This window comes from Humulus lupulus, chromosome 7 (genome assembly GCF_963169125.1).
Source record: "Humulus lupulus chromosome 7, drHumLupu1.1, whole genome shotgun sequence".
Lineage (NCBI taxonomy): Eukaryota > Viridiplantae > Streptophyta > Magnoliopsida > Rosales > Cannabaceae > Humulus > Humulus lupulus.
In genome coordinates, this window is record NC_084799.1 from 111,297,440 (window position 1) to 111,324,060 (window position 26,621).

General features: G+C 43.6%; 1 protein-coding gene across 1 annotated transcript; it reads right to left on the reverse strand.

The window, feature by feature from the left end:
- Nucleotides 1-17,972: 17,972 nt before the first annotated feature.
- Nucleotides 17,973-19,057, reverse strand: LOC133789831 (fasciclin-like arabinogalactan protein 12). Its single transcript, XM_062227546.1, has one exon. The coding sequence runs from the start codon at nt 18,962-18,964 to the stop codon at nt 18,041-18,043; it is 924 nt and encodes a 307-aa protein (XP_062083530.1). The 5' UTR covers nt 18,965-19,057; the 3' UTR covers nt 17,973-18,040.
- Between the last annotated feature and the right edge of the window lie 7,564 nt (nt 19,058-26,621).

Sequence of the window (26,621 nt, forward strand, 5' to 3'; positions counted from 1 at the left end):
TCCCTACCACTGCTAAGGTACGTTACACCCGACCTAGAAAACTGTTAATGATCGAGGTACACGAGGGGTTTTATGGAGATCACGCTAGGGGGCAGAGCCTATCAAAGAAAATCCTAAGACAATGATACTTTTGGCCAATGATGAATGAAGACTCGATGGAGTATGTTAGAAGATGCCACAAGTCTCAGATGTTCTCCAAGAAACCCCGGGCGACACCTAATGAATTAACACAAATGCAAAGCCCTTGGGACTTCGCTGTATGGGGAATCAACCTGATCGGAATGCTACAAATGGGAAGGGGAGGCATCCATTTTGCTGTTGTAGCAGTAGACTACTTCACCAAATGGACTGAAGCAGAACCGCTCGCCACCATCACCTGAAGAAACTCTTAGACTTTGTGGTGAAGAATATCTTATGTCGATTCGGTCTACAAAAGAACATAGTCTCGGACAATGGGACTCAATTCGATAGTGATATGTTCACCGAATTTTGTACGAGGCCTGGAATCACAAAGAGATTTTCCTTGATAGCACACCCCCAAGCTAGTGGTCAAGTAGAGGCAGTGAATAAGACTATCAAAGACACTCTAAAGAAACGCCTTGAACAAGCCAAATGAGCCTTGCCAGAATTACTTCTGGAGAACTAATAAAAAACTACTAGGATGGCAAACACCTCCACTGGTACTATCAGTGAAGCTGTTCAGTAGCGACACAAGTTTTAATTTGTAAATGTACTATTTTCAAATTATCTATGTAACAGCCATTGTGCTTCAATGAATGAATTTAATTTCTTAAGTTTCCCTTAATTCTTTAAATTAAATTCAACAAGAGACTGGTCCTAGGACCTTGTCGCCAAATTAATGGATCATGTTCGATCTTGGTTCTTGAGGAACCTATCAACCTATACGATCTAAAAGAGTGACATGTCTTAGGACCTTGTTGCCAAATAAAGGGATCATGTTCAATCTTCGTTCTGAAGGAGCCTATCGACCCATACGATCGAAAAGAGAGACAGGTCTTAGGACCTTGTCGCCAAATTATTTGATCATATTCGATCCTGCTTCTTGAGGAACCTATCGACCCACACGATCAACAAGAGAGAGGTCTTAGCACCTTGTGTGAATATTGTAGATAAACTGCTTTATAATTTTAGTGGAAGTTGTAGATAAATTGTTGATTATGAACGTGAATATTGTGTTATGAATATGATTTGTTGACTGTCTCGATGACAAATTGTTAATCTGTTGAGTGTTAACACTGATTGGATAAATGTTATAAATCGTCGAACTCCTGGTTGTGCATTGTGGAATATTTGATTAATGATGTTGATCTTGTTATGATGTCATGATTTCTTGCTGGGCCTCGGCTCACGGGTTCTACGTGGTGCAGGTAAAGGCAAGGGTATGCTGAATCAACCATGAGTTGGAGATCTCTGGGGGCGAGGTGTACATTGTCAGCTGCTTGGCCGCCATGGTCGGGGAATTGTACATGGACAGAAACCAAAAATGTGTATTTTGCCATTAGAGTGGCTTGAATTATTTATAACTTTTGAGATTTGCTGTAACTGAGTCATCTAAACCCTGTTTTGAGTTTCCCTGTATTAAACTGCCATTTTTAATGAAAATAGCCTGTTTGTGACCAAAATCTTTTGTTCCTAATCTGTTGATGACGTTGGATTCACATTTTGTTTAAATGACTTGATTAGCAGGTCTTGCACTATTTTTAAACCCACAGTGTAACGGTCTTGGTTATCCAAGGCGTTACAAAAAATGTCTAGGTACTGGTCCGTAGTGTACGTAGTCTTGATAGGCAAGAAGTGTGCTAACTTTGTGAGTCTATCTACCACAACCCACGTCGAGTCGTGTTGCTTATTCGTTTGTGGTAATCCTGTCACAAAGTCCATTGCTATGTCTTCCCACTTCAATTCCGAAGTACTAAGCGGTTGCAATAAGCCTGCAGGTCGTTGATGTTCTGCCTTTACTTGTTGGCATATAAGACATTTGGACACATATTCTGCTACGTCTATCGTCATTCCCAGCCACCAATATAGTGGCTTAAGGTCGTGAGTCATCTTGGTCGACCCTGAGTGAACTGAGTATGGAGTAGTGTGTGCCTCTTCTAAAATCTTCATGTTAATCCCAAAGTCATTCGGCACGCACACCCAGCCTTTATATCTAATGAACCCCTGTCCTGATATAGAGAAATTCGTAGTCTTGCCTTTTTTGACTGCAGCCATATGCGATACTAATGTGTCATCATGCCCTTGCCCGATCCGTATATCATCTAGTAAACTCGACTAGAGGGACATGTTAGCCAGTTGACCCATGACTAGTTCTTCCAGCATTAATCAGCTCTTGTTTTTCTATTTCGGATAATGTTGCTAGATTTTTGTAACTCTTTTGGCTTAAGGCATCTGCAACTACATTCGCTTTTCCTGGGTGGTAGAGGATTTATAGTCATAGTCCTTTACTAGTTCTAACCACTTGTGCCACCTAATGTTGAGTTCCTTCTATGTGAAGAAATATTTTAAGCTCTTGTGGTCTGTATAAATCTCACACTGTGTTCCATAAAGATTGTGGCGCCAGATTTTCAATGCGAAGACCACCGCTGCCAACTATAAATCGTGTGTTAGAAATCGTTGCTCGTATTCCTTCTGCTGCATTGATGTGTAGGCTATCACCTTGTCATTTTGCATCAGCACACATCCCAAACCTTGCTCGAATGCATCAAAATATAGTACAAAGTTATCATTGGGTTTCGGTATGCATAGTACTGGTGCTTAGTGTTGACGCGGTTCTTCGCCAACAGGTAATTAATAGAAGGAGAGAAAGGGATTATTGCTAAAAGTAAACCGAAGTAGATATATGATCTTAGAGGATGAAAGAGGTGACTCAAGACACGGTTTTTAAGTGGTTCGAAGGTTAAAATCCTTCTACTCCACTAGTCAATATTATTGATCTATACTGAGTATTTGATTACAGAGAATTTCTTACAAGAGATTATTTTTCCAACCCCTATCAACTCCCAGGGTCTCCATATTTATAGGAGAAGGCACCTGGAAGTTGGTAGGGAGGTCATCCCGTGACCTTCTTACTTGTCGTGTCAATTCTGTGACATTCATGATTAATTCCTAAACCTGACACATAAGTGTGGAAGTAATGGGCCGCACGGCCCAACCCAATCGTGGGTGTCTGAACACGCACGTTCCTGCTGCGTGTCCGATAAGTGAGGGGGATATCAGACACGTGATGCCTGATATATGCACGTTTACCTTGCGTGTGTTGATTTCTCAAAGGGTCATAGCTCCATATCCAGCTCGTACCGCGAGCTGCGTACTGGACTCGACCTTCGGCCTTCAGGGGACCTGCTCCAGTCTTGGACAATCGAGGCGAGCCCTTTGGGCTTCCTCGAGCTAACGACAGAAGCTCCAGTCTCAGGGGAGTTCATGAGATAATCATGATTAGTTTGCAGCTCGGCTTGCTAATCAGCCCGTGGGAAAATCAGGGCGTACATCTGCCCCCAAGCTCCTGCTCGTGGTATACCACGTCGTATATAAGACCACATTAGGGGCTTTTAGACTTCCCCATGAACTCTTCGTATTCCACTTTTTACGCAGACGCCTGATACGTGGAACATTGTGGGTGGTGACGGTACGTCTTACGAGAACCGCATTTAATGGCCTAGCCTATGCCCAGCCGTCGTTTCTGATTTCGAGTGGAGGGCCTCGGATCCCTAATCAGGGTCATCCAACGGCCCACTACACGTGATCCTTCACGCATATAAAAAGGGGTGGCCACCCTACGCATGGGCCACCCTTCTATTCAAAAAATTTCAAGCTTTAAACTCCTCTTCTTCTTCTCTCTTGATTTCAGAAGGACAAACCCTCTACTCTGTTACTGCCATTCTCAGCGTTCAAGAAGCTTAGGCGCACGGAGTCCTTCAAAGCTTTGGAAGCCAATACACCGACGAAGCTTTTACCAAGGTGATACCCCCATCCACCTCCCAGTCACACACTGTAAGTTTCCTGACCATGTGCTTTTTAAGAATATATGCCACTGTAGCATAGGTAAATTTTTTTTTACTGTAGCTGCATGCAAGGGTCTGCTGGGTTTTGTGGATATAGAGGGTGACAGCATTTTTAGGGTATATTTGTTGTAGGAAATCACTTTAGAGTATGGGTTTCAGGATGCTTTTTCTGGGGAAAATTTTCTAGGTAGGAGTTTTGGGAATTTTGGGTGCAAAACCGGGTAGCTTAGGGAACACGCCTCACAGGCGATTTTGCAATTTTCTGCCAATCGAAACTTTCCCCCAAAGGCAAATTCTATAATGACCCTCCTGACAGACGAATTTCGAGTAATCGGGGATCTATTGGGAGCACAGGTGCGTGTTCATCGAACCGCGTGGTCCCACTCTCCACGAGCTGGGCTTTCCTCAGCTCGTGCAAATAATAATTGCTTTTTCTTCATGCTTGGGTCGCCTTTTCTGAAATGTTTTCTTTTGTTCGTTAGGCGACCAGATGGCTCCAGAGAGAAATTTCCCACAGAAGAACGTCAGCAGCTCGGCCTCCCAGCAGGAAAGAGGAAAGGCGGCGATGCCTAGCTCCCCGATCCCCCGCTTCGGGCCGGCAGTGGAGAAGGAGGTCGAGGTGGCCGCTGATGCATTCTTCGAGGCGAAGAGAATCGTCTCGAAGATAACCGACCAGGTGAAGATTAACAAAATCTTCCTTTCCCACAACATCGCCCTGGGGAAAGCATCCGTAGTGGCCCGACCTGCTTCAGAAGGCGAGCGAAGCTGTGCACCGTTCGACGAGTCGTTCGCTGCTTGGAGCGATGAACATTTTAAGGTAGGGGCCTTCCTTCCACTGGATCAGTATTTTGCTGATTTCCTTAACTACGTGGGGCTAGCCCCATTTCAGTTCACCCCCGCCCCCCAACTCTTACCGTCTGCTGGCAGGGTTGAGGTATTTGTTCCAGAAGCACGAGTGGGAGGTCCCCACTCCTGCAGACATTTTATATTTCTTCTATCTCAAAGCCAGCTCGGACCAGCGAGGGTGAGGCAACGGGTTTTACTATCTAACACGGTTTCCCAATACGGCGGCGGTCATCGAGCTGCCCAGCCACCCGAATGACTTTAAGGACCAGTTCTTCGTGTCAACTGGGTTCTGGAACTGCGAGAACCACTACTTCAATCGTCCTCGTAAGTTTTCTTCGTCCTTAGCTCGTACTCTAAGCGTCATTTTAGCTCCTCCCGTACCCCATTTTGACTCAGACTAATCTTGCAGCCATCTTCGCGAGGACAGAGAAATCTGTGACCCTCGAGGCTCAATATGAAACGCTGGCGGGCTTGCCCCCCAGTGAGAAGGATTATCGCGTGCTCGTGACGGACGAGACGATTTTGTTCTGCAAGCTGATTTTTCCAAATCAGACCCTGAACCTAAAGAGGCCCCGGGGGCTGCCCCCAGCTCGTGACACCAGACCTATCATCGTGGAGGAGGTCGCGGAAGCTGAAGGTGAGGAGGACGAGGGCGACGAAGTTCCGCTCGTGAGGAACAGGAAGAGGACCTTGGAGGTCTCCCAGAAGATGGGCAAGGAGAGGATCCAATCTGGAGCAGCCGCGGGTCCTTCTGGCCAAGGTAACCCTTACTTGTTTAGGAATTTAGATAGGGCCGCCGCAGACCCCCGGTTGGCTAGGTTCAACCCTAGGCAGCTCGTCCATCGTCACCGAAGCGATCCGGACCTGAACAACTCCTGCTCCATTGTGTCGACCAGCTCGTGCTGGATCACCAAGAGAGCCGACCTAGGGGTACCGTAGTAGTAGATAACACCCTAGCCTTTAGGTCGATCCTATTCGAGGAATATGGGACCTACCTCGACACATGGCCATCACTCCAGAGAGGTATCTTAGCTCCAGGGCTTAGGCAGTACGTAGGAGAATCTAGCCCTGAGTCAGAACCGGACCCAGAACTTGCGCCAGTTCGGGAAGTAATCGTCTTAGGTTCCTTGTCCAGCTCGGGGGGTAGGACTCCCTTAGTATCCGCATACTTTTTATATTCAACTGTTTTTCCTTGTCTGTGTGGTTGCTAACTTGTACTAACCATGTTTTTTTTTTTACAGAAGAGATGTCTCAGCCCGAGGATAGCTTGCGAGGCACAGTCTTCGGGGGAAACCCCTCAGCCGAGCCAAGACTGAAAAGGCTCCGGGCATCCAAGAGCACTGCTGGGGACTCCACCAAGTCTCCGGCAAAGAAGAAGGAGAAGACCCCGGCAGCCCAGGTTGCGGGAGCCATTCTTCCTGCTGCCGGAGCAGGTCAAATGCCCTCACCACCTTCGCGAGCTCCAGCCGCCACTTAGGATATAGGATCGGAGCTCGGGACTCCGGCCGTGGTGGCCTCTGACGTAGGCATCCCAGTAAACCCCCAGGACTTGGAGAAGATCCCAGAGGCCTTCCGGGGGACGGTGTACGAGTCGGCGAACTACGCCGTCAACCATATCTATAAGTTCACCGAGAAGGAACTTCGGGCCATTGAGACAATGAGCCCGGTTGGGGTAATGGAGTCTTCCATGAGCATGACCCTAATGGTAAGTTGCCTTGTTTTCTTTTTAAAGCTTTTACCCTTACACTTTTCCCTATTTTTCCTCTAAGGCAATTTATCTTTCATTTCTTGTAGGGCGTCGTCGCTCTCCACCGAAGAATTATCAGGGCCAAAACTCAGCTCGAGGATATGAGGGCCGAGCACCAGGCCTCCCTTTAGGAGGCTAAGGCGACTGAAGATGCCTTGGCGACCGCGAAGGCCGAGTTGGAGAAAACCCTCTCGAAGGTCCAAGAGCTCGAGACCTCCCTTGCCACCTCGCGGACAGACCTCGAGGCTGTGAAGACTGAGATCCAGGCCGCCCTGGAGGCCGAACGTACCACTTTGGAGCAGTCCATGCAGGATCTGTTCTATCACTGCTGGGTCTACAATCCGGAGGCTGACTTTTCCTTCATGTCCCCGAGTCTCTGAGCGCGCTTGCTGGTGAAGTTCCAAGCTCGCCTTGACAAAGAGGCGCCGCCTTCGGAGACTGGGGAAGGCTCTGGCGTGGCGGAGCAGAGCGAGACAGCGACCTCCAAGGGGCCATCTAACGGAGCTTAGGGCATTCTTTCTCTTCAACCCTTGAGTGTTTTTAAGTATATATATATATTTTTTATGTAACCTTTGCATGAGGTGTTTTCACCTTGAGAAAATTTGCTTCAACGCTTTTAATTTATGCTTTTTCATGCCTTTTCGCGCTTTGGTTACAATGATGATTTTTTTTTTAAACTTAGTTCGCGTTAACTTTAACCCATATTTCGAGCTCTATAAGAAGAACAACGATCAATAGATTTAAATCAACTTCTAAGTTTTATGACCTAGTTAAAACCAGGAACTTAATTTGAAAACTTAGTTCGCGTTAACTTTTATGCATGTCTCGAGCTCTTTAAGAAGAACAACGATCAATAGATTTAAATCAACTTCTAAGTTTTATGACCCAGTTAAAACCAGGAACTTAATTTGAAAACTGAGTTCGCGTTAACTTTTATCCATGTCTTGAGCTCTTTAAGAAGAACAACGATCAATAGATTTAAATCAACTTCTAAGTTTTATGACCCGGTTAAAACCAGGAACTTAATTTGAAAACTTAGTTTGCGTTAAATTTTATCCATATCTCGAGCTCTTTAAGAAGAACAACGATCGATAGATTTAAATCAACTTCTAAGTTTTATGACCCGGTTAAAACCAGGGTAGGACTTAGTTAGCGTTAACCCTTATCAATATCTCGCGTTTTTAAGAAAACAACGGTCAATTGATAAGAATCAACAACTAAGTCGTTAAGGAGACCTGGTTATATCCAAGTACCATATGCCCCCCAAGTAATTGGGAAATGGTCTTTCGTGGTTACTTTAAGATTACATTTGCAAATATGCGTAAAAAGCTAATTTTCATTAATACATAAAAAGTGGCCTTCCAGGCCTTACAAGTGAATCATTGATAATATTTCTTTAAGTGGATGGCGTTCCACGTTCGCGGGATCGCCCCTCCATCAAGTCGAGCTAGCTTATAAGTTCCTTCCTTGATGACTTCGATGACCTGGTATGGTCCTTCCCAGTTCAGTCCCAAAACTCCGTATTTGGGATCTTTACCGGCGAGGAAAACCCTCCTTAGGACCAAGTCGCCCATGCTAAAGGTGCGATTTTTGACCTTGGGGTTGAAGTAGCGAATGATTTTCTGCTGATAGTGGGCGAGCTGGAGTTGCGAATCTTCTCGCCTTTCATCAACTAGGTCAAGGGAATTGCACAGTAGCTCGTGGTTGCGATCCTGGTCGTAAGACTGGACTCTATGTGAAAGGACCTTTATTTCCACGGGGAGGACTGCCTCACTCCCAAAGGTTAGGGAAAAGGGAGTATGACCCGTAGGAGTTCGATGCAAGGTCCGGTATGCCCATAGGACCTGGGGGAGCTGTTCTGGCCAGACCCCCTTCGCTTCATCTAATCTTTTCTTGAGGCTCGCCTTTAGGGTCTTGTTGACAGCTTCGACCTGGCCATTAGCCTGAGGATAGGCCACGGAGGAGAAACTTTTTACAATCCCATGCCTTTCACAGAACTCGGTGAACAGGTCGTTATCGAACTGGGTGCCGTTATCGGAGACGATCTTCTTGGGCAGGCCGAAGCGACAGATGATGCTTTTAACCACGAAGTCAAGCACCTTTTTGGACGTTATCGTTGCCAACGGCTCTGCCTCAGCCCATTTAGTAAAGTTGTCGATGGCAACCACGGCGTAACGGGCCCCGCCTTTTCCCTTGGGGAGGGCGCCAACCAAGTCTATCCCCCAAACGGCAAACGGCCATGGGGCCGAGATCATCTTCAGCTCGACTGGAGGAGCTTGGGCAACCGCAGCGAATCGCTGGCACTTGTCGCACTTCTTCACGTATGAGATCGAGTCTTTGGATAAAGTCGGCCAGTAATACCCTTGCCTGAGAACCTTTAAGGCTAGGCTCTGCCCCCCAGTGTGGTCTCCGTAGAATCCTTCATGAACTTCCTGCAGGATGGCCTTCGCCTCACTTGGAAGAACGCACCGGAGGAGACGTAGGGAATGCCCACGTCGGTCCAACACCCCATCAACCAGCGTATATCTCGGAGCTTGATACAGGATTTTCCGTGCGTCGTTACGTCCTTCAGGCAGCTTGCCCTCGACGAGATACTCAAGAATGGGGGTCATCCAGGTCGGCTTGGCGTCAATCATCTCGACCTCTGCCCGATCTCCTTCTATACTTTGTTTTTCCAAGAATTCTATTGGTACCAACCCCAAGGTCTCCGTCTCTCCCGAGGTGGCGAGCTTGGCAAGAGCATCTGCATCAGCGTTCTGCTCCTGAGGTATCTGTTCGATCGATCCTCGCTCAAATGCGGACAACTCGGCTTTGACCTTTGCCAAATAGGTGGCCATCTTGGGTCCCCGCGCCTGATATTCGCCCAGAACCTGGTTTACCACGAGTTGGGAGTCACTAAAGCACTCGACGGAGCTCGCCTTTAACTCCTTGGCTATCCTCAGCCCGGCTAACAAAGCTTCGTACTCTGCCTCGTTGTTGGAGGCCTTGAATCCGAACCTTAGCGCCAAGTGCAATCTATGTCCCTCGGGGGATATCAGAATGATTCCGGCCCCGGAGCCGTTCTCGTCGGATGAACCATCCACAAAGATCCTCCACGACGAATGGGGCAAGGCGACCTGGGGTGAGCCCTCTGCTGGATCCTCCTGGAATCCCGTGCATTCTGCCACAAAGTCGGCCAAGGCCTGACTTTTTATAGCAGTTCGTGGAGTGTAGAAAATCTCGAACTCACTGAGTTCGACCGCCCATTTTAACAAACGTCCCGATGCTTCAGGTTTTTGCAAAACCTGCCTTAAAGGCTGATCGGTCATGATGTGTACTGAGTGAGATTGGAAGTACGGCCTGAGCTTTCGTGAGGCCGTGATTAGGCAGAACGCCAATTTTTCCATCAGTGGGTATCGTGATTTTGCTCCGAGAAGTCTCTTACTGATGTAGTAGACTGGCCTCTGAACTTGGTCCTCTTCTCGTACCAGTACGGCACTAGCAGCATCCTTAGTGACAGCTAGGTAGAGGAAAAGAGTCTCTCCTGCCTTGGGCCTGGATAGCACGGGCGGTTCAGCCAGATGTGCCTTCAGGTCGAGGAATGCACTTTCGCATTCTACTGTCCATTCAAACTTCTTGTTTCCTCGGAGCAGGTTGTAGAAGGGCAAACACTTATCGGTTGACTTGGAAATAAACCGGTTTAGCGTTGCCACTCTTCCTGTTAATCCTTGGACATCTTTCCGTGATCTGGGAGAGGGAAGCTCGAGCAGTGACCTGATCTTAGTAGGTTTCGCCTCGATTCCTCGGGTATTGACTATGAACCCTAGGAATTTCCCTGACGCGACGCCAAAAGTGCATTTCTGGGGATTGAGCCTCATGCCATATTCTCGTAGTATCTTGAAACATTCCTCCAGGTCAGAAACGCGGTTGTCGAAAGTCTTTGACTTGAATAGCATGTAATCAACGTACACTTCCATGTTCTTTCCGATCTGGTCCGCGAACATTCTATTTACTAGTCTTTGGTAGGTGGCTCCGGCGTTCTTCAGGCCGAACGGCATGACCTTGTAGCAATAGACATTAGACGGGGTCATGAAGCTGGTGTGTTCCTGGTCTGCCAGATTCATCGCGATCTGATTGTAGCCTGAGTACGCGTCCATAAAGGACATGAGCTCGTGCCTCGCCGTGGCATCCACCAGCTGGTCGATCCTTGGCAATGGAAAACAGTCCTTGGGGCAGGCTTTATTCAGGTCGGAGAAGTCAATGCAGGTTCGACATTTCCCGTTGGGCTTTGGAACTAGCACGGGATTGGCGACCCAAATTGGAAACTTGGCTTCACGGATAAAGCCACACTTTTTGAGCCGGGCCACTTCTTCTTCCAGAGCTTCGGCCCGGGTTGTTCCTAAACGTCTTTGCTTTTGAGACTTGGCAGGAACGCTTTTATCCAGATGAAGGGTGTGCATGATAACACTCGGGCTAATCCCAACCATGTCCTCGTGTGACCATACGAATACGTCAAAGTTATCCCACAAAAACGCAGTCAGCTCTGCCTTCCTCTTGCCATAGAGGTTTTTCCCGAGCTTGACCTTCTGACAAGGGTTCTGCGGATCAATACTCACCTCTTCGAGCTCCTCAATAGCCTGGAGCTCGGATCTGTCTTCGCCTACTCGAGGGTCAATGTCCTCACTCAAGGCGGCATTTCCCCCTTTGGCGCTTTGAGGTTTTTCAATCTCAGGATCCGCCAAGGGTTCCTGGGATTCCTCTTCACTCTGAATGCCCATAGCCAGCTGCCCGGGTTTGGACTTTCCCTTCATGGAAATGTTGTAGCATTCCCTAGCAGCGAGCTGATTGCCTTGGATAGTGCAGTTTCCTGTTGAAGTAGGGAACTTCATGGCGAGGTGTCGAATGGAAGTGATAGCCTCGAAAGCTATGAGCGTAGGCCGGCCCAAAATGGCGTTGTAAGAAGCGGAGCAGTCTATGACCACGAACTCGAGTAGTTTGGAGACTGTCCGAGACTCTTCCCCTAGGGTGATCACCAGCTCGATCGTCCCTATCGCCGCTGATCCTTCTCCCAAAAAACCATACAGCATCACGGAGGTTTCCTTTAGCTCGGCGACGGTCAAGCCCATCTTCTCTAAGGTGGATCGGAATAGAAGGTTCACTGAGCTTCCGTTGTCTACCAGTACCCTCCTCACTTTCCGGTTGGCGAGCTGGACTGCTACAACCAAGGGATCATTGTGAGGGAACTGGACATGGCCTGCATCTTCCTCCATAAAAGTGATTGGTTGCCTCTCCAATCGCTGCTACTTTGACTGGCGCTGCTCCGGGACGAACTCCACTCCGTTGTGAGCCTTTAATTCATTCACGTACCTCTTCTGGGCGCCTCTGCTCGTGCCAGCCATGTGCGGTCCTCCAGAGATGGTGGATATCTCTCCTCCGATCACGGGAGGAGGGACATCCTGATCTACCCGAGGTCCGGGCTCACTGGCTGGGTCTTCTGGAGCAGTTCGGCTCACTAGAACCCGGTTCCATGAGTATTGAGCCAAGGGGCTGGCTCGGATGAGAGTCTCGATCTCATCTTTTAGATGTCTGCAATCGTCGGTATTGTGGCCCACATCGTTATGAAAACAGCAAAACTTGGAAGTGTCTCTCTTTCCTTTGTGGTGCTTCAATGGCTCCGGCCTCTTCCAGGGGACTCGAGTAGAGTTGGCTAGGAAGATACTCTCCCTGGACTGGGTGAGTTCGGTATACATCGTGAAAACGGGCTTTAAATTATCTGCGGACTTATTCTTCTTTTGGTCGTGCTGACTGTTTTCGCCATTCCCCTTTCTTTTGCTTCCACCGGGCTGGTTGTTCTGTGTGACGTCTGAGGTCGCAGCCACGACCTCCGTCCCCACTCTAGCGGGCTTCTCGGGAACCTGGCTGGTTCCCGCGGCTAAGGCTTCGGCTTCTTCCAAGTTTATCCATTCTTGGGCCCTATTAAGGAATTCGTTGACCGAGCTGACTCCCTTCTTTTGTATATCCTTCCAGAGATCTCCTCCGACAAGGATACCGATTCTCATGGCCATGAGCTTGGAGCTCTCATTCGCGTCCCTAGCTCGAGCAGCAAAGTTCATGAATCTGCTCAGGTAGGCCTTCAGCGTCTCACCAGGCTGCTGTCTCACGTTAGCTAGGGAATCGGCCTGAACACGGGCGGCCTGGGAGGCGCGGAATGCCCTTTTGAAGTCTGCTGAGAAGGTCTTCCAGGAGCTGATGGATTGTTTTTTACTTTGCTTAAACCACTGCCTGGCAGGTCCAGTCAGTGTGGAAGGGAAGATTAAGCATCGCAGCTCTGGGCGAACGTTATGTGCCATCATCAGGGTGTTGAACATCCCTAAGTGGTCCGATGGGTCTCCGTCCCCATTGAACTTTGACAAGTGAGGCATACGGAAGCCAGATGGGTATGCCGTTGATGCTATGTTAGGGGAGAAGAGTTCCATCTCGTCTCCCGAATCATATTTGTCTTTTTCTTTCTTAGACAGGAGCTTCCTCATCAGCTCCTCCATCTGGGTCAGGCGATCGAGGGTTTGGTCCCGAGGTCCTTGGTTATTCCGGGGCTGTTCAACAACTTCAGATCCATTGTACATATTAGGTGGGTTATGGCCCCTCCTATCTTGAGATAGGTTATTTGGGACATTCCCTCCGTTACGTACTTTGGACAGAACCCCCCCTGAACGAGCCTGGCCACTACCTCCTGCTCGGTCCCCTCTATGAGAGTTTAGGCGATCTCGAAGGTCGCCTCCCTGGGTGGTTTGGTGACTTTGTGCCGAACTTAACCGCTGACGCAGGTCTCCCCCAGAGAGATCACTCCGGCGACTGCCGGTCCAGTGGCTCCTGCTGGATAGGCTTGGAGTCCGCCTTTGGTGGTGACGACCTGAGCTTTCCCCTGACGCCCTACTACACCGGGAAGGTCCAGTTGATGGTAGGTTTCTCCTACTACTGCCATAGGTAGGGATGTCCTGGACGGGCCGAGGAGGAGACAGATATCTGATCGGAGATGGAGGATGCCTGACTGGGGAAGCAATCCTAGTTCCGTCTGGACGGATCAAGTTTGGTGGGGGCCTTTCGGCCCTGCCAACCTGCTGGTCCCGCACCGGGCGATCTGGACGAGGTGCAGGAAGGTCGTCGGGGATGGGCTGACGTTGCGAGCCCTCCCCGGATCTCCTTCGGGAATTTCCTTGAGCTCCCCTGGGCGTCCTCGAGGATGGCTGAGAGCTAGGAGTCGATGTCCTAACCGAACGGCTGAATTGCTGTTGTCCGGTCCTAGGTATTTCCCCAAAGTTTGCCTCTCGATGGTGTGATGAAGGGGTGGAGTTGGCTGCTGGAAGTCTATCCGAACAGCTATGCCTGGATCGGTTACCCCAGCGAGACTTAGGAGCCTCACCTTGCCTCTCTCCAACGTTAATGTCGGTTGTGAGAAGGGGTAGTCGAGCCAGGATATCCTTGATTTGCTAGCTTGCTGTTGCTAACTGGCTCCTCAGTTGAGCGTTCTCCATCTCCACCGCAGTATAATAACATGGGTTCGGATTAGGTGGCCGGGGCGCCGAACTACCAGTATCATCTTGGCCCGCCGACTTCTTTCCTGGCCTCTGCTGGACTTCAGGAACTTGCTCATCAGGGATGGCAGTGTGATGAGCCTCCTGCCCATGATGTTGTTCTGTTTCGTTGCCATGCCTGGACCGAGTAGTCACCATAGTTGGATGTTTGCCGCAGCACTAATCGAACTTGCTCTCAACGAAAGCACCAAACTGTTGACGCGGTTCTTCGCCAACAGGTAATTAATAGAAGGAGAGAAAGGGATTAGTGCTAAAAGTGAACCGAAATAGATATATGATCTTAGAGGATGAAAGAGGTGACTCAAGACACGATTTTTAAGTGGTTCGAAGATTAAAATCCTTCTACTCCACTAGTCAATATTATTGATCTATACTGAGTATTTGATTACAGAGTATTTCTTACAAGAGATTATTTTTCCAACCCCTATCAACTCCCAAGGTCTCCATATTTATAGGAGAAGGCACCTGGAAGTTGTTAGGGAGGTCATCCCGTGACCTTCTTACTTGTCGTGTCAATTCTGTGACATTCATGATTAATTCCTAAACCTGACACATAAGTGTGGTCAAATCAATAGGTAAGGAAGTAATGGGCCGCACGGCCCAACCCAATCGTGGGTGTCTGAACACGCACGTTCCTGCTGCGTGTCTGAGAAGTTAGGGGGATATTAGACACGTGATGCCTGATATATGCATGTTTATCTTGCGTGTGTTGATTTCTAAAAGGGTCATAGCTCCATATCCAGCTCGTACCGCGAGCTGCGTACTGGACTCGACCTTCGGCCTTCAGGGGGCCTGCTCCAGTCTTGGACAATCGAGGCGAGCCCTTTGGGCTTCCTCGAGCTAACGACAGAAGCTCTGGTCTCAGGGGAGTTCATGAGATAATCATGATTAGTCTGCAGCTCGGCTTGCTAATCAGCCCGTGGGAAAATCAGGGCGTACACTTAGCATAATTTATCTTTTAGCAACTGGAAGCTCTCTTGATATTTATCTGTCCAGTTGAACTTTTGTTGTTTCCGGGTCAGGTTGGTAAGCGGAGTGGCTATCTTAGAAAAGTCTTCTAAAAATCTTCGATAATAGCCTGCTAGCCCGAGAAAACTTCTAACCTCTGATGCATTCATAGGTCTTGGCCAATCCTTCATAGCCTCTACCTTAGTTGGGTCTACTGCGACTCCATCCTTGGAAACTATATGGCCGAGGAATGCCACATGCGATAGCCAAAATTTGCATTTCTTGAACTTGGCATAAAGTTGATGCTCCTTTAGTCATAGCATGGTCAGTCATAAATGTTCCTCGTGCGCGACTTCATCCTTGGAGTACACCAAAATATCATCAATGAACACTACAATGAATTTTTCCAAGTATTCCTTGAAGACCCGATTCATTAAGTCCATAAATGCGGCTGGAGCGTTGGTAAGAACAAAAAACGTAACTAAAAATTCGTAATGTCTGTATCGAGTCCTAAAAGTTGTCTTTGGTATATCCTCTTCCCTTACCTTGAGTTGGTGATAACCGGACTGTAGACCAATCTCTGAAAATACAGTCACTCCTCGGAGTTGATCAAATAATTCATCGATCCGGGGTAATGGGTACTTATTCTGAATTGTCAGTTTGTATAGCTCGCGGTAAATGAAATACAAGTCTAAGAGTTCTTTTAATTGCATTTTCAACTCCTTGAGTTTGGTAGGTGCCATCCGGTATGGTGCCTTTGAGATTGGCTCGGTTCTGGGTACTAGTTCGATTGTGAAGACAATTTCCCAAGTATGGGATAACCATCTTTAATTGTCGGGAAATGTCTCTGGAAATTGCTTTATAATGCGGACATCTCCAACCTTTAATGATGTTTCTTGTGCCAGATCCATGACACTTGCTAAGAATGAGTGACATCCTTTCTCTATCATCTTCTAAGCTTTGAGAGATGAGATAAGTGATGTCCGTAGTCTTGAAATATTTCCCATAAAACAATTTTTGACCGTCAGGAGTTTCAAACGTCACTTGCTTGCGTCTACAATCGATGGTTGCACCATGCCTTGCTAGCCAGCCCATGCCCAGTATTACGTCGAATTCCTTGATCTCTAGCTCTATCAGGTCTCCTTCTAGTTTCTTGCCCTCGATTTTGAACGAAACTCCTCGCATTATTCGTGATGATAGAACTACTTCGCCCGGAGCCAGTTCCGTAACAAACCTAGTTCTAAATCTTTAACAAGGTTTGTCTAATTTTTCTATCATTCCTAATGAGATATACAAGTGTGTTGCTCCCGAATCAAACAATAAATAACCCCAAAATCACAAAGCAAGAAACAAGAACCATTCAAACAAAATGAAATGAATACATGGCTTTACAATAATAAAAAAAATACATAAACGAGGAACTGAACACCCATGGCATCCCGTCGCACCACCATCTCCAGCCCACGCAACCCAGTCGACGTCAACTATAGAACATAAAGAGAGAGAGAGAGAGAGAGAGAGAGAGAGAGAGAGAGATCTTTACCTGCACCAACGAGTCTCCGAGTCTACGTCGTCGAGCCTCCAACAGTCCTGCTAAGCCTCTGTCAGCCCCGTCGACCTCCATCGTTGTTGAAGCCTCGTATAGCCCCTCGTCGTCGTACTTAAAACCCCCACAACTGCTGGTGTTTCGGGCAAGAGAGAGAGAGAAGGAGAGGGATCGGGGAAGAGTGAAAGGGGAGAGCGGCTTGGAAAGAAAAGAAATAGGGTTTTCATTTGAGATATTTTGTTTTGGGGAAGGTCTTTTTTTTTACTTTTGGGTCAAGACACATTTGAAAACAATTAAAAATTTCTTTACTCCAAAAAAAATTTAAAAATATATGATAATGTTAATAAATAATTTTGTAATGGAATTATAGTTTTTCATCTCATTAGGAGTAAGTCCTAAAAGAAATTCTTTAAGGACGCGCAACGTGAGTCCTAAAAAGTCCACGAGATGTTTTTAGGACTTGCATCTAGGTGAGTGCCCTAAAAAAGTGTCATAAAAGCATGTTTTTGTAGTAGTGGTATTTATAATATTTATTGTTATTTAATATGAATATATATATAAGTTAGATTAAATAATAAAAAAGGTAACATGTTTTTATTTTAAATATAAATTGTAAAATTTTTATAAAAAAATAGAATTATGTATTAAATATTATTATAATAATGGTATTTTATATTATTTGAATATATTTTAATATAATTACTAAATATTTATTGTAGAAATTTTATAAAAATTAGGATTATCTAATATATATCATTATAATACTATATTATAACATTTGAATTTATATTAATATAATTATTAAGTATATAGTTATGTATTATATATTATTATAATAATGATATTTTATAAAATTTAACTTCAAATTTATGTATTTTTTATACATTTATTTTTTGTATTAAATATTATTATAATAATGATATTTTGTAATATTTAAATTTATATTAATATAATTACTAAATATTTATATTCTGAGATTTTAAAGATATATTTTCTTAAATATTTGTAATATTTTGTTAAATTCAATACAAAAAAGATTAAATTTTCTAATAATGTGTAGGGAGTGAGCTATATATTTTAGATGTTTGTTTTAATAAATAAATAAATTAATCCTGAATATACTAGGGTATATTGCATTTTTTTTTTCATTTTTCCAAATAGTTTTGCAGCAATTTCGATTGTAGTATACCTCAAAACACAAGTTAATGAGGATACACAATCAGTGGACCAGCAAACATACAAAATATATAACATATTAATAAATATATATCATATACAAACAAAGGTACTAATTAGTGGTCATAGACAAAGGAAAGGACCAATATTATTCAAAATCAATAGTTGGATGTAACTCCGATCATAACAACAAAGCAACAGCAGCCAGCCCAACGGAGATTAACACCCCACTAGTTCCGGTAGGCTTAAGAACACCAGATGTATCCACTGTGGCAACTGGTTCATCCAATGTTGTGGGTGACGATGATGTAGATGTTGAAGATGGTTTTAACGACGGCGACGGTGATCCAGACGATGCTGTTGCTGTCGATGATGATGACGATGAAGAAGAAGCCTGCTTGTTAGGTTTTAACACCACCGGTGTCGGAGCCGGTGAGCTCACCTTAGGAGCGAAAATTTTAATAGGAAGCAACACCATATCGACCCGATAGATAGCCAGCTGGTTATCCGAGTAAACCGTTCCAGATATGGTTGTGTTGACAACACCAGTTGATATGTTGACAGAATTTCCGTCAGTAATAATGTTTAATGGGAAGTCACGAGTGTTGCTGGCTTGAGTGCGAACCGGGTTAGTTAGAGTTTGAAAGTTCTGTAGGGCTACGAAGGTTGGGAGGACGTGGTATTTGACCAGTTGGACTTTTTGTTGGGGAGAGAGAGTGTTGAGAGTTCCAGCCTTAAGAGCTGAGAATCCTCCATTGGTTGGAGCCAAAATGGTGACGGTGTTAGAAACGTTGAGATCATTTTCGATCGGAGTGATGACGTCAGTGCTTATTAGGAGGCGAATGAAGACGCTGAAGCCACCGGCTTTGTCGAGGATTTCTGTAACGTTGGTGGGTTGTACTCTTCTCCTAGATTTGGCTGCTGGCGGCGCTTGGACAAGTGGCTCCGGTGATTGAGCTTGGGATTGAGATGAAGGATGATTCTTAGATGTGAATGGTGCCTGGGCTGGTGACGACGATGATGACTGAGCTAATGTTGCAGTGCAGTGATAGAAAAGGAAGACGATTAGGCATGAAAAGGAGATCAAAGCCTGACTTTTCGTCATGGTTTTTAGTGCTTTATTTATAAATTTTGATGTTATATATATATATATATATATATATGTATGCCGACTTCTTTTCTAGAAAGAACGTTGATGGCAAATGGTTAATATGTTAAACTTGAGTGTAGTTGAGCTGAGGGATGTAGGCTTTTATATTACTATGGTGTATGTTGGAGAGAAATAAAGTTTGCAATATGAATTAATTAATTGAAAGGGTGTAATATCACATTAACTTATGTGAGATCGTGTGTCCGTGTGAATACTAAAGTGGGAGCTAGCTAGAGGGAATGCGACTATCATGCTGTTACGACTTCTTGTTTGCTTGTGCCAAAAAGGATCTGACGCTATCAATGATTTTTTACCAATTTTATTATTAATTGTATTTAGCATTACTTATTATCTAGCTATCACTTTCATATAGATCACGATTATTTGCATTTATTGCCCACAAACTATATAATTCCAATATGAGAAAGTATTGAGATCCGACTCAAACATCAAGAGGATTTTGCTTTATAAGTACTTTATTCCAAATACTATGATCACACCAGTTGCTTCTCATATTGTACGTACTTATTTTATATTTTCAAAAAGATTTAGCAGTAATATATCTATATAAGAAAATGAGTGAGATTGGACATTTTTCTATGTAATTTTACACATTCGTTTTGATAATTTTTTAGAGAATGACATTTGGCTAAAAATTCGATCAGCTATCTAAATTTTTTTATTCATTGTTTGAAATTTTCAATTAATTGTTTAACATATTGTACCAGCTATCTGAATTATCAGAAGACATTTTGTAAAAAATTATCAAAATTAGTTTTGACGGTAAGAATTCGTCAACGAAGTTAGGTCGGAAAACTCAAAAATTAGTACACAACAAGAAAAAAATGGCTTTTACTTCGGTTTTTAAGCTGGATTTACTTCAGTTTTCGCTGAAATTCGCAACCGAAGTAGTTTGGAGCGAAGTAAAAAAAAGTTAAAAACCGAAATGAAAAATAAGCTTTCTACTTCGGTTTTTACAGAATAACAGAAGTAGAAACCCCCCCTCCCCCCCTTTTTTAATAATTATCTCTGATTATTTTTAAATGGCCCAATTCTATTTATATATATATATATTTGCCCTAATTTTTTTTAAATGGTCTAATTATATGAATTTATAGTTATTGTTGACGGTGAGAACTCGTCAACTAAGTTAAGTTGGAAAGAATTGCAAGATAAAGATTGTCAATATAAAAGCCTTAGAAATTTCAATATCAACTCTAAGAACAATTGCAAAAGAACAATGGTGAAATCAATTTTTCATTCACTATGGTGCACTTGCTACAATAAATTTTCCAACCCCCCTACAGGTGGAGTTAGAGTCCATTTTATAGTAGGCTCTAATGGCCCTGGGTACATGGTGGTCCAGGGGACCAGATGGTACACGAGTACACTAAGAGGAGAGTGGTTCCAGGGGTAGTGGTATCGGCTCTGGTACATGGTTAGAGTCCATGGAAGCACCTCACCTTTTGTACCCGGTCATGACTCCACCACACGCTTTGTACGGGTGTCAGAGACGTGATGGTGGTGTAGCCACTCTTCGTACTATTTCCAACCGCCACTACTTGTCGGGCACACAGGTGTCAGGCCCGTCCCCTGATCCTAGCAAGCATGTACGTACCCCTTTTGAGGTACCTTGTTCGTACTCTTTTTGTCTCTTGTGGGCCACCTCGACCATTGTCATTATGCACGCGGGGCTTTGGGACGAGATCCATTGGGGCGAGGTCGCCATATATGCATAGCTCTTTGGGAGAGGCTCTCGCGAGATGCCCCCCGCGAGGCTGCTGGGTGCTCCAAGACGTTGCACGCGAGATGGTGTGCGTGGCCTAGGCATGGCCGAGTCGTGGCCTCGCGGGTTATACGGGCTCCCCCCAAGATGCCGAGATGGAGGTAGGGCCTCGTGCTTAGGCACGTCCGAGCGAGCCCGTGGTGATGCGCGCGCGCGAGGCGGGCCGCGCGCCCGGGGCAGAGCCGAGCAAGGCGGGGCCTTGTGCCTAGACGCGTCCGAGAGAGGCCGTGGTGATGCGCGTGCACCCGGGGCAGGGCCGAGCGAGGTGGGGCCTCGCGCCTAGGCGCGTTCGAGCGAGGTCGTGGTGATGCGCGTGCGCGAGGCGGGCCACGCGCCCGGGGCAGGGCTGAGCGAGGCGAGGCCTCGCGCCTAGGTGCGTCCGAGCGAGGCCATGGTGATGCGCGCGTGCGAGGCGGGTCGCGCGCCTGGGGCATGGCCGAGCGAGGCGGGGCCTCGCGACTAGGCGCGTCCAAGCGAGGCCGTGGTGATGCGGCTGGGGCCATGCACCACGAGTTGATGCGAGGTTGTTGCCAGTGGACGATGGCTCGAGCGTCCCGGGGCTCAGACACGCATTTAGGCCTTTATGGGACCTTAGCGTGCATCTGGGATCTTTTACGGGTGTGGAATATTGAGCATCACAGTTATATATATTTTTACAATTGGAATTGGTTATGAATTTTTTTTAATGAAAATATGTTAACTTTCATTAATTAGAAATGTCATACTTAAGCATATAAAACAGAAATACTTAAGTAAGATAGCTAGCCTTAACATTAATACATTTTAAAAAAACTAAACGAACTCATAAATAAAATAGGCTTACTGATAAATGTATGTCATCAATTGACCTAACCATTCGTGTTGGATTGGGAAGAGGTATACAATCTCACAATATTGCTTCTTCCCATGAAACTGTAAAATTAATAAATGTAATTTAATTAATAACAACATTGATTATTTTATAGATTATCGATACCAAAATAAGTTATAAAAAATAAACTAACTTTTTCTTTAAAGGTTTCTATTGCATTTGATGCCCGTAAAAGATCTCTAATGTACTTCAACACATAAACACTACAATCATGACTTTGTGGTTGTTTTGGACATGCCGCATTGAATATCTTTGTAGGATTGTCGAATAATTCATTGGAAGAAGCCTTATAATATGCACTGTTTAAAAAGAAAAATAACAAAAGTTATTAAAATGTAGTAACATGTAATAGTTGTTGTGTATTAAGAATTATTTTTAAAAATTTTAAACTTACCTCATTATCATTGAATCAATTTCTTCAGGACGTTTGTGTGCTTTCAGTGGATCCAAGAACATGATTTGTCCTTTTGGCATAGCAATCATCAACATCCAATGTTCCCTAAAATAATAAGTGTGTTGAATAAAATAATTAAATTTTTAATATATGAATAATCAAATAAGAAAAGTTTATAGTATTTCTTATCGTATGTTCCAAGGTATAAAGTCTAGTTGACCAACTCTATTCATGGTCATCAACCAATTTGCCAAGTCAATGGTTGATCGTTCTACATCGTGAGCATTATTAATGCTAAGATGCTCAGTGTCAAAAAACTTGTAAAAGGTACGCTGATTTGGAAATAGGGACTCCCAAATGCATCTGCAAAATTTTCTTAAGTGTTAAATATTTTTGAAAAATTTCGGCAGAGTTTCCCTTATAAATAGGACTATACAAACCTATAAATATTCAATTTACCATGAAAATGTACAACATAACACACAGAATTATTCATAACCATTCTAAATTTCATATCATTCCAAAGAATTAGTTGAAGGGATACCTTAGTTCGAATATCATTGCTGAGCCTCCAATCATATGCAAAGTAGCAACTTGTTCCACATCCTCTGAAGTTATAAAGATTGACTCGCGATTCATGAATGATGGGTCCACTGGAATTGAGACTACTGTGTTTATTCCCTTAACTCTGCAAATTCTCTCACCATAAACTAAAGGCTAACATGGATGTGATTCATGATGTGATCGACAAATGGTTGGCCTTCTATCGGAGTGTTCTCTGGATTGACGTGAGATCCAGCTGATGACAGATGTGGGCTAGTCATAGAATTACGGTTCGTCTTATCCTTGGATGGACTTGTTGACATAGGAGGTTTGTTTTTTAGAGGACCCTACACAATATCAAGTAAACATAATATTAAAATAATGGACCAACAAATATTTTAATAGGTAACAAATTAAAAAAATTCCTTAATACCTGATCAGTCATAATTAATTCTTTTGGCCAAGGAATGAATATGTCATAGGTATCCCGAACATAGCGTATCTCCCCAACAGAACATGGGATTCCAACATCCTCTTGTAACATTTTGGTGACTCGCACCCTCGCGTATTCGTCTGTCAGTTGAACACCATGAATAGTCAGTGGACCCACCCCATCAATGATAGCACCCTCTGCCACCACATTATGAATATTATCTGAACAAAGTAACACATTAGTTGTAAATTGTGGAGGCACATCATCCTGCATGTACGGTGTGTGCTATTCTTCGTCTTCCTGCTCGTCATCGTTGTCGTGTTCATCCATATGATCTATCCCACCTGCTTGTTTAGCACTTTCCTCCTCTAATGCTTTTAGTTTTTCTCTCGGCCTCGCAATTTCTGCATCTTTCATACTAACAACATCAGACATTTCTTTTGCTACTTTTGGTTTTCTTCCAAAGACGAACGAAATATTCACAAATGACCTACAATAATCAACCCAATCATTTAAAAACTAAAATATTGTAGAATGAAGTTAAATGCAACAGATAAAAAATAATATTATACCCAAGTGCTCTAACACGGCCTGGGTGCTCAGGTGTCCCTAAAGCTTGCGTTAATATGTCATTCCGACCCTTTACAATGATTTCTCCACTACTAACTTTTTCTTTCAGCTCATTCTGTCAAACAAACTAGTGATCGCTTATATTAGTAACTTATAAGAACTTTATCATTCCTGCGTTACTTCAAAATACTTGCTTGAAACCACTTACAATTCTTGCTTCAATTTGTTTGTCCAAATCTGTGACAAGAACCTTCTTCTTTTCTCGGGCTCTTATCTAAACTCGGTACCGTTGTACATCTTCCACACCTAGTTCATTTTTGTACAACATACAACAATTAATTAAAGTTGGTGAATGCAATATTCTACATAACAGGTTGACAATTGTAAAATAGTGATGTGAATTACTTACCAAGTTCTCTCTAACATTGGCAAGCCCTCTATGAGATGTACGATGCCTCTAAGTATATTTGAGAGCTCTTTCACGTTGTGCTTCCTGCAAAGCCTACATAAAATAAGTAACGGTAAGTTTTTAAGAAATTATTAATACTTCAAAACTAATAAATCATATACGTAATAGTACCATAAACTAAGGAGATAAACGGTGGCTAACAAAGGTCCTCCAATCTTCTAGGTCAAGTTCTAGATATTTCTTATGAAGGAATTGGAGTTCATCTATCAGACTCGCTTTTGCCAAAGGGTAGATTTAGTCACTAGTGATGTTGGTCTTAAAATCTCTCATCATTCTTCCCCTACATTTAATTAATTATGGTTTCCAATTTTATGGAATGTTAAAGCCACCCTGAAATAGAAAGAAAATGATTAATGAAAAGCAAAGTAATTCATGAAAATGATCAATATATTAAAATAATTAAAATATTTTCTGACATATACATCCTCCAATATTCTATTCTTCAATTCTTGTGGGACTTGTCTCAAATCCTTATAATTGAGAGAGACTATTCTCCTAGTTTTAACTCCAAGGTACGATTGCATCTTGCCATATGCTTTCCCTATAGGTTGACCCTTATCATTAAACGTAATATTTCTCTTTATTCCCTTAGCTTTTTTATTATCTATATTGTTCTTCTTTGTTGGGCCTCGCCTATTTGGTGTGTTCTACTCTTCAAAATTTGTCATCTGCACATAAACATGAACTAACGTTACAATTATGACATAAATAAATACATATTTAACATAAAAATTAATACATTACTCACTGGACACGTTTTCTTTTCCTTTTTCTTTTCTTGGTTGATTCACAATCTACCCATATTCCGTCTCTAATATCATTTCTAATGTATTCCCCATCATCATCATCTTCATTGAAATCATAGATTTGCTCAACTTTCTCATGTATTGGTTGTCCAACAATAAAATTATCATGAAACAAATCATCATTTTCTTCGTCATTTTCGTCTTCTATAAACTACCTCTTCAGGGTTGGTAAAACAACTGACCATTTATCATCAGCAGGATCAGTTATATAAAACACTTGTTTTTCTTAGGTAGCCATGAAGAAAGGATCATTCTTGTGACCTTTCTTACTTAAATCAACCAAAGTTAATCCAAGTTCATCAATTCTAACCCTAACATTGCTGTCCACCCAAGAACACTTGAGAAGGGGAATTTTAAATAAGGAATAATCAAGCTCCCATATTTCTTCAACAACCCCATAATATGTCATAGTACCAGCTACTGGATTATTGTCTTTTGCACTAGTGAAAGGCATTGCTTCTGCAACAATACGTACTCCACTATTTTGAACCATTCGAGCATCATCTCTTGACTTTGTGTGAAATCTTTTTCCTCCAACAATGTAAGCATGGTGCTTTACTACATGAACACTTGCTCCAAATGATATGTGTTTTAACTCTGTCGACACTCCATGGTTTTCTTCTCCCAACCATGCTAGAATAGTATTTTTCAACCATCTACTAAATGTTTTATGATGCTCGTCTATAATCCATTTCTATTATTTTTAACCTTGTTTGGAATCATTGATTGCAATAACTCCTTGTGCTCACTGCAAATACAAAGTACAACCTTAAAATTTCAATTATACATAAAAATGAGAATAATGTTTATTAAATTCATAACTTACGTTATATATGGTTGAACCTCAGTAGTGTTTTCCAACACAACTAAATGGGCTTGATCTAATTTTACATGAGATATGGTCACTACTGTTCCTTTCCCTCATAATCCTCTATCAACTCCATCCGAGTTATTTCATGGTTTGCTAATTCCAATTGTGTCGACTCCAACCATGTACTCTGAACAAAATTCCACAACTTCTTCTGCTAAATAACACTCAACCATACAAGCTTCTGGGCAATGGTGATTACATACATATTCTTTCAAATGGATACATCCATCTCGCCCAAACTGGCCCACACAACTTAGCTTCTCTTACTAAATGGACCATCAAATGTATCATGATGTCAAAAAAAGATGGTGGAAAATATTTTTCAAGCTTGCATAAAGTTTCAACTATTTCATCATGCAATGCATTCAACTTCTTCATTTCCAATTCTTTTCCGCATAGTTCATTAAAGGAGATGCATACATTTGTCACACTATCTCGAACTCTTTTTGGTAAAACTGACCAAATGGCAATTGGAAGTAATTGTTGCATTAATATATGACAATCATGTCATTTCATTCCAATCAACTTCAAATCTTGCATAGACACAAAGTTTCAAACATTCGATGAATAACCATCAGGAAGTTTCATCTCTGCCAATGATTTACATATGGCTTGCTTCTATTCTTTAGACAATGTAAAACAAGCAGGAGGCAAATATGTGCGTTTACCTTTTTCTTCAGGTGCCAAGCGGTGTCTTATACCCATCTCAACAAGATCTAAACGACTAGACAAACCATCTTTGGTTTTACTTGGGATATCAATTAATGTACCGATTATACTTTCACACACATTTTTTTTCTATGTGCATGACATCCAAGCAATGTCTAACGAGTAAATCTTTCCAGTAAGGAAGTTGAAAGAAAATTGAT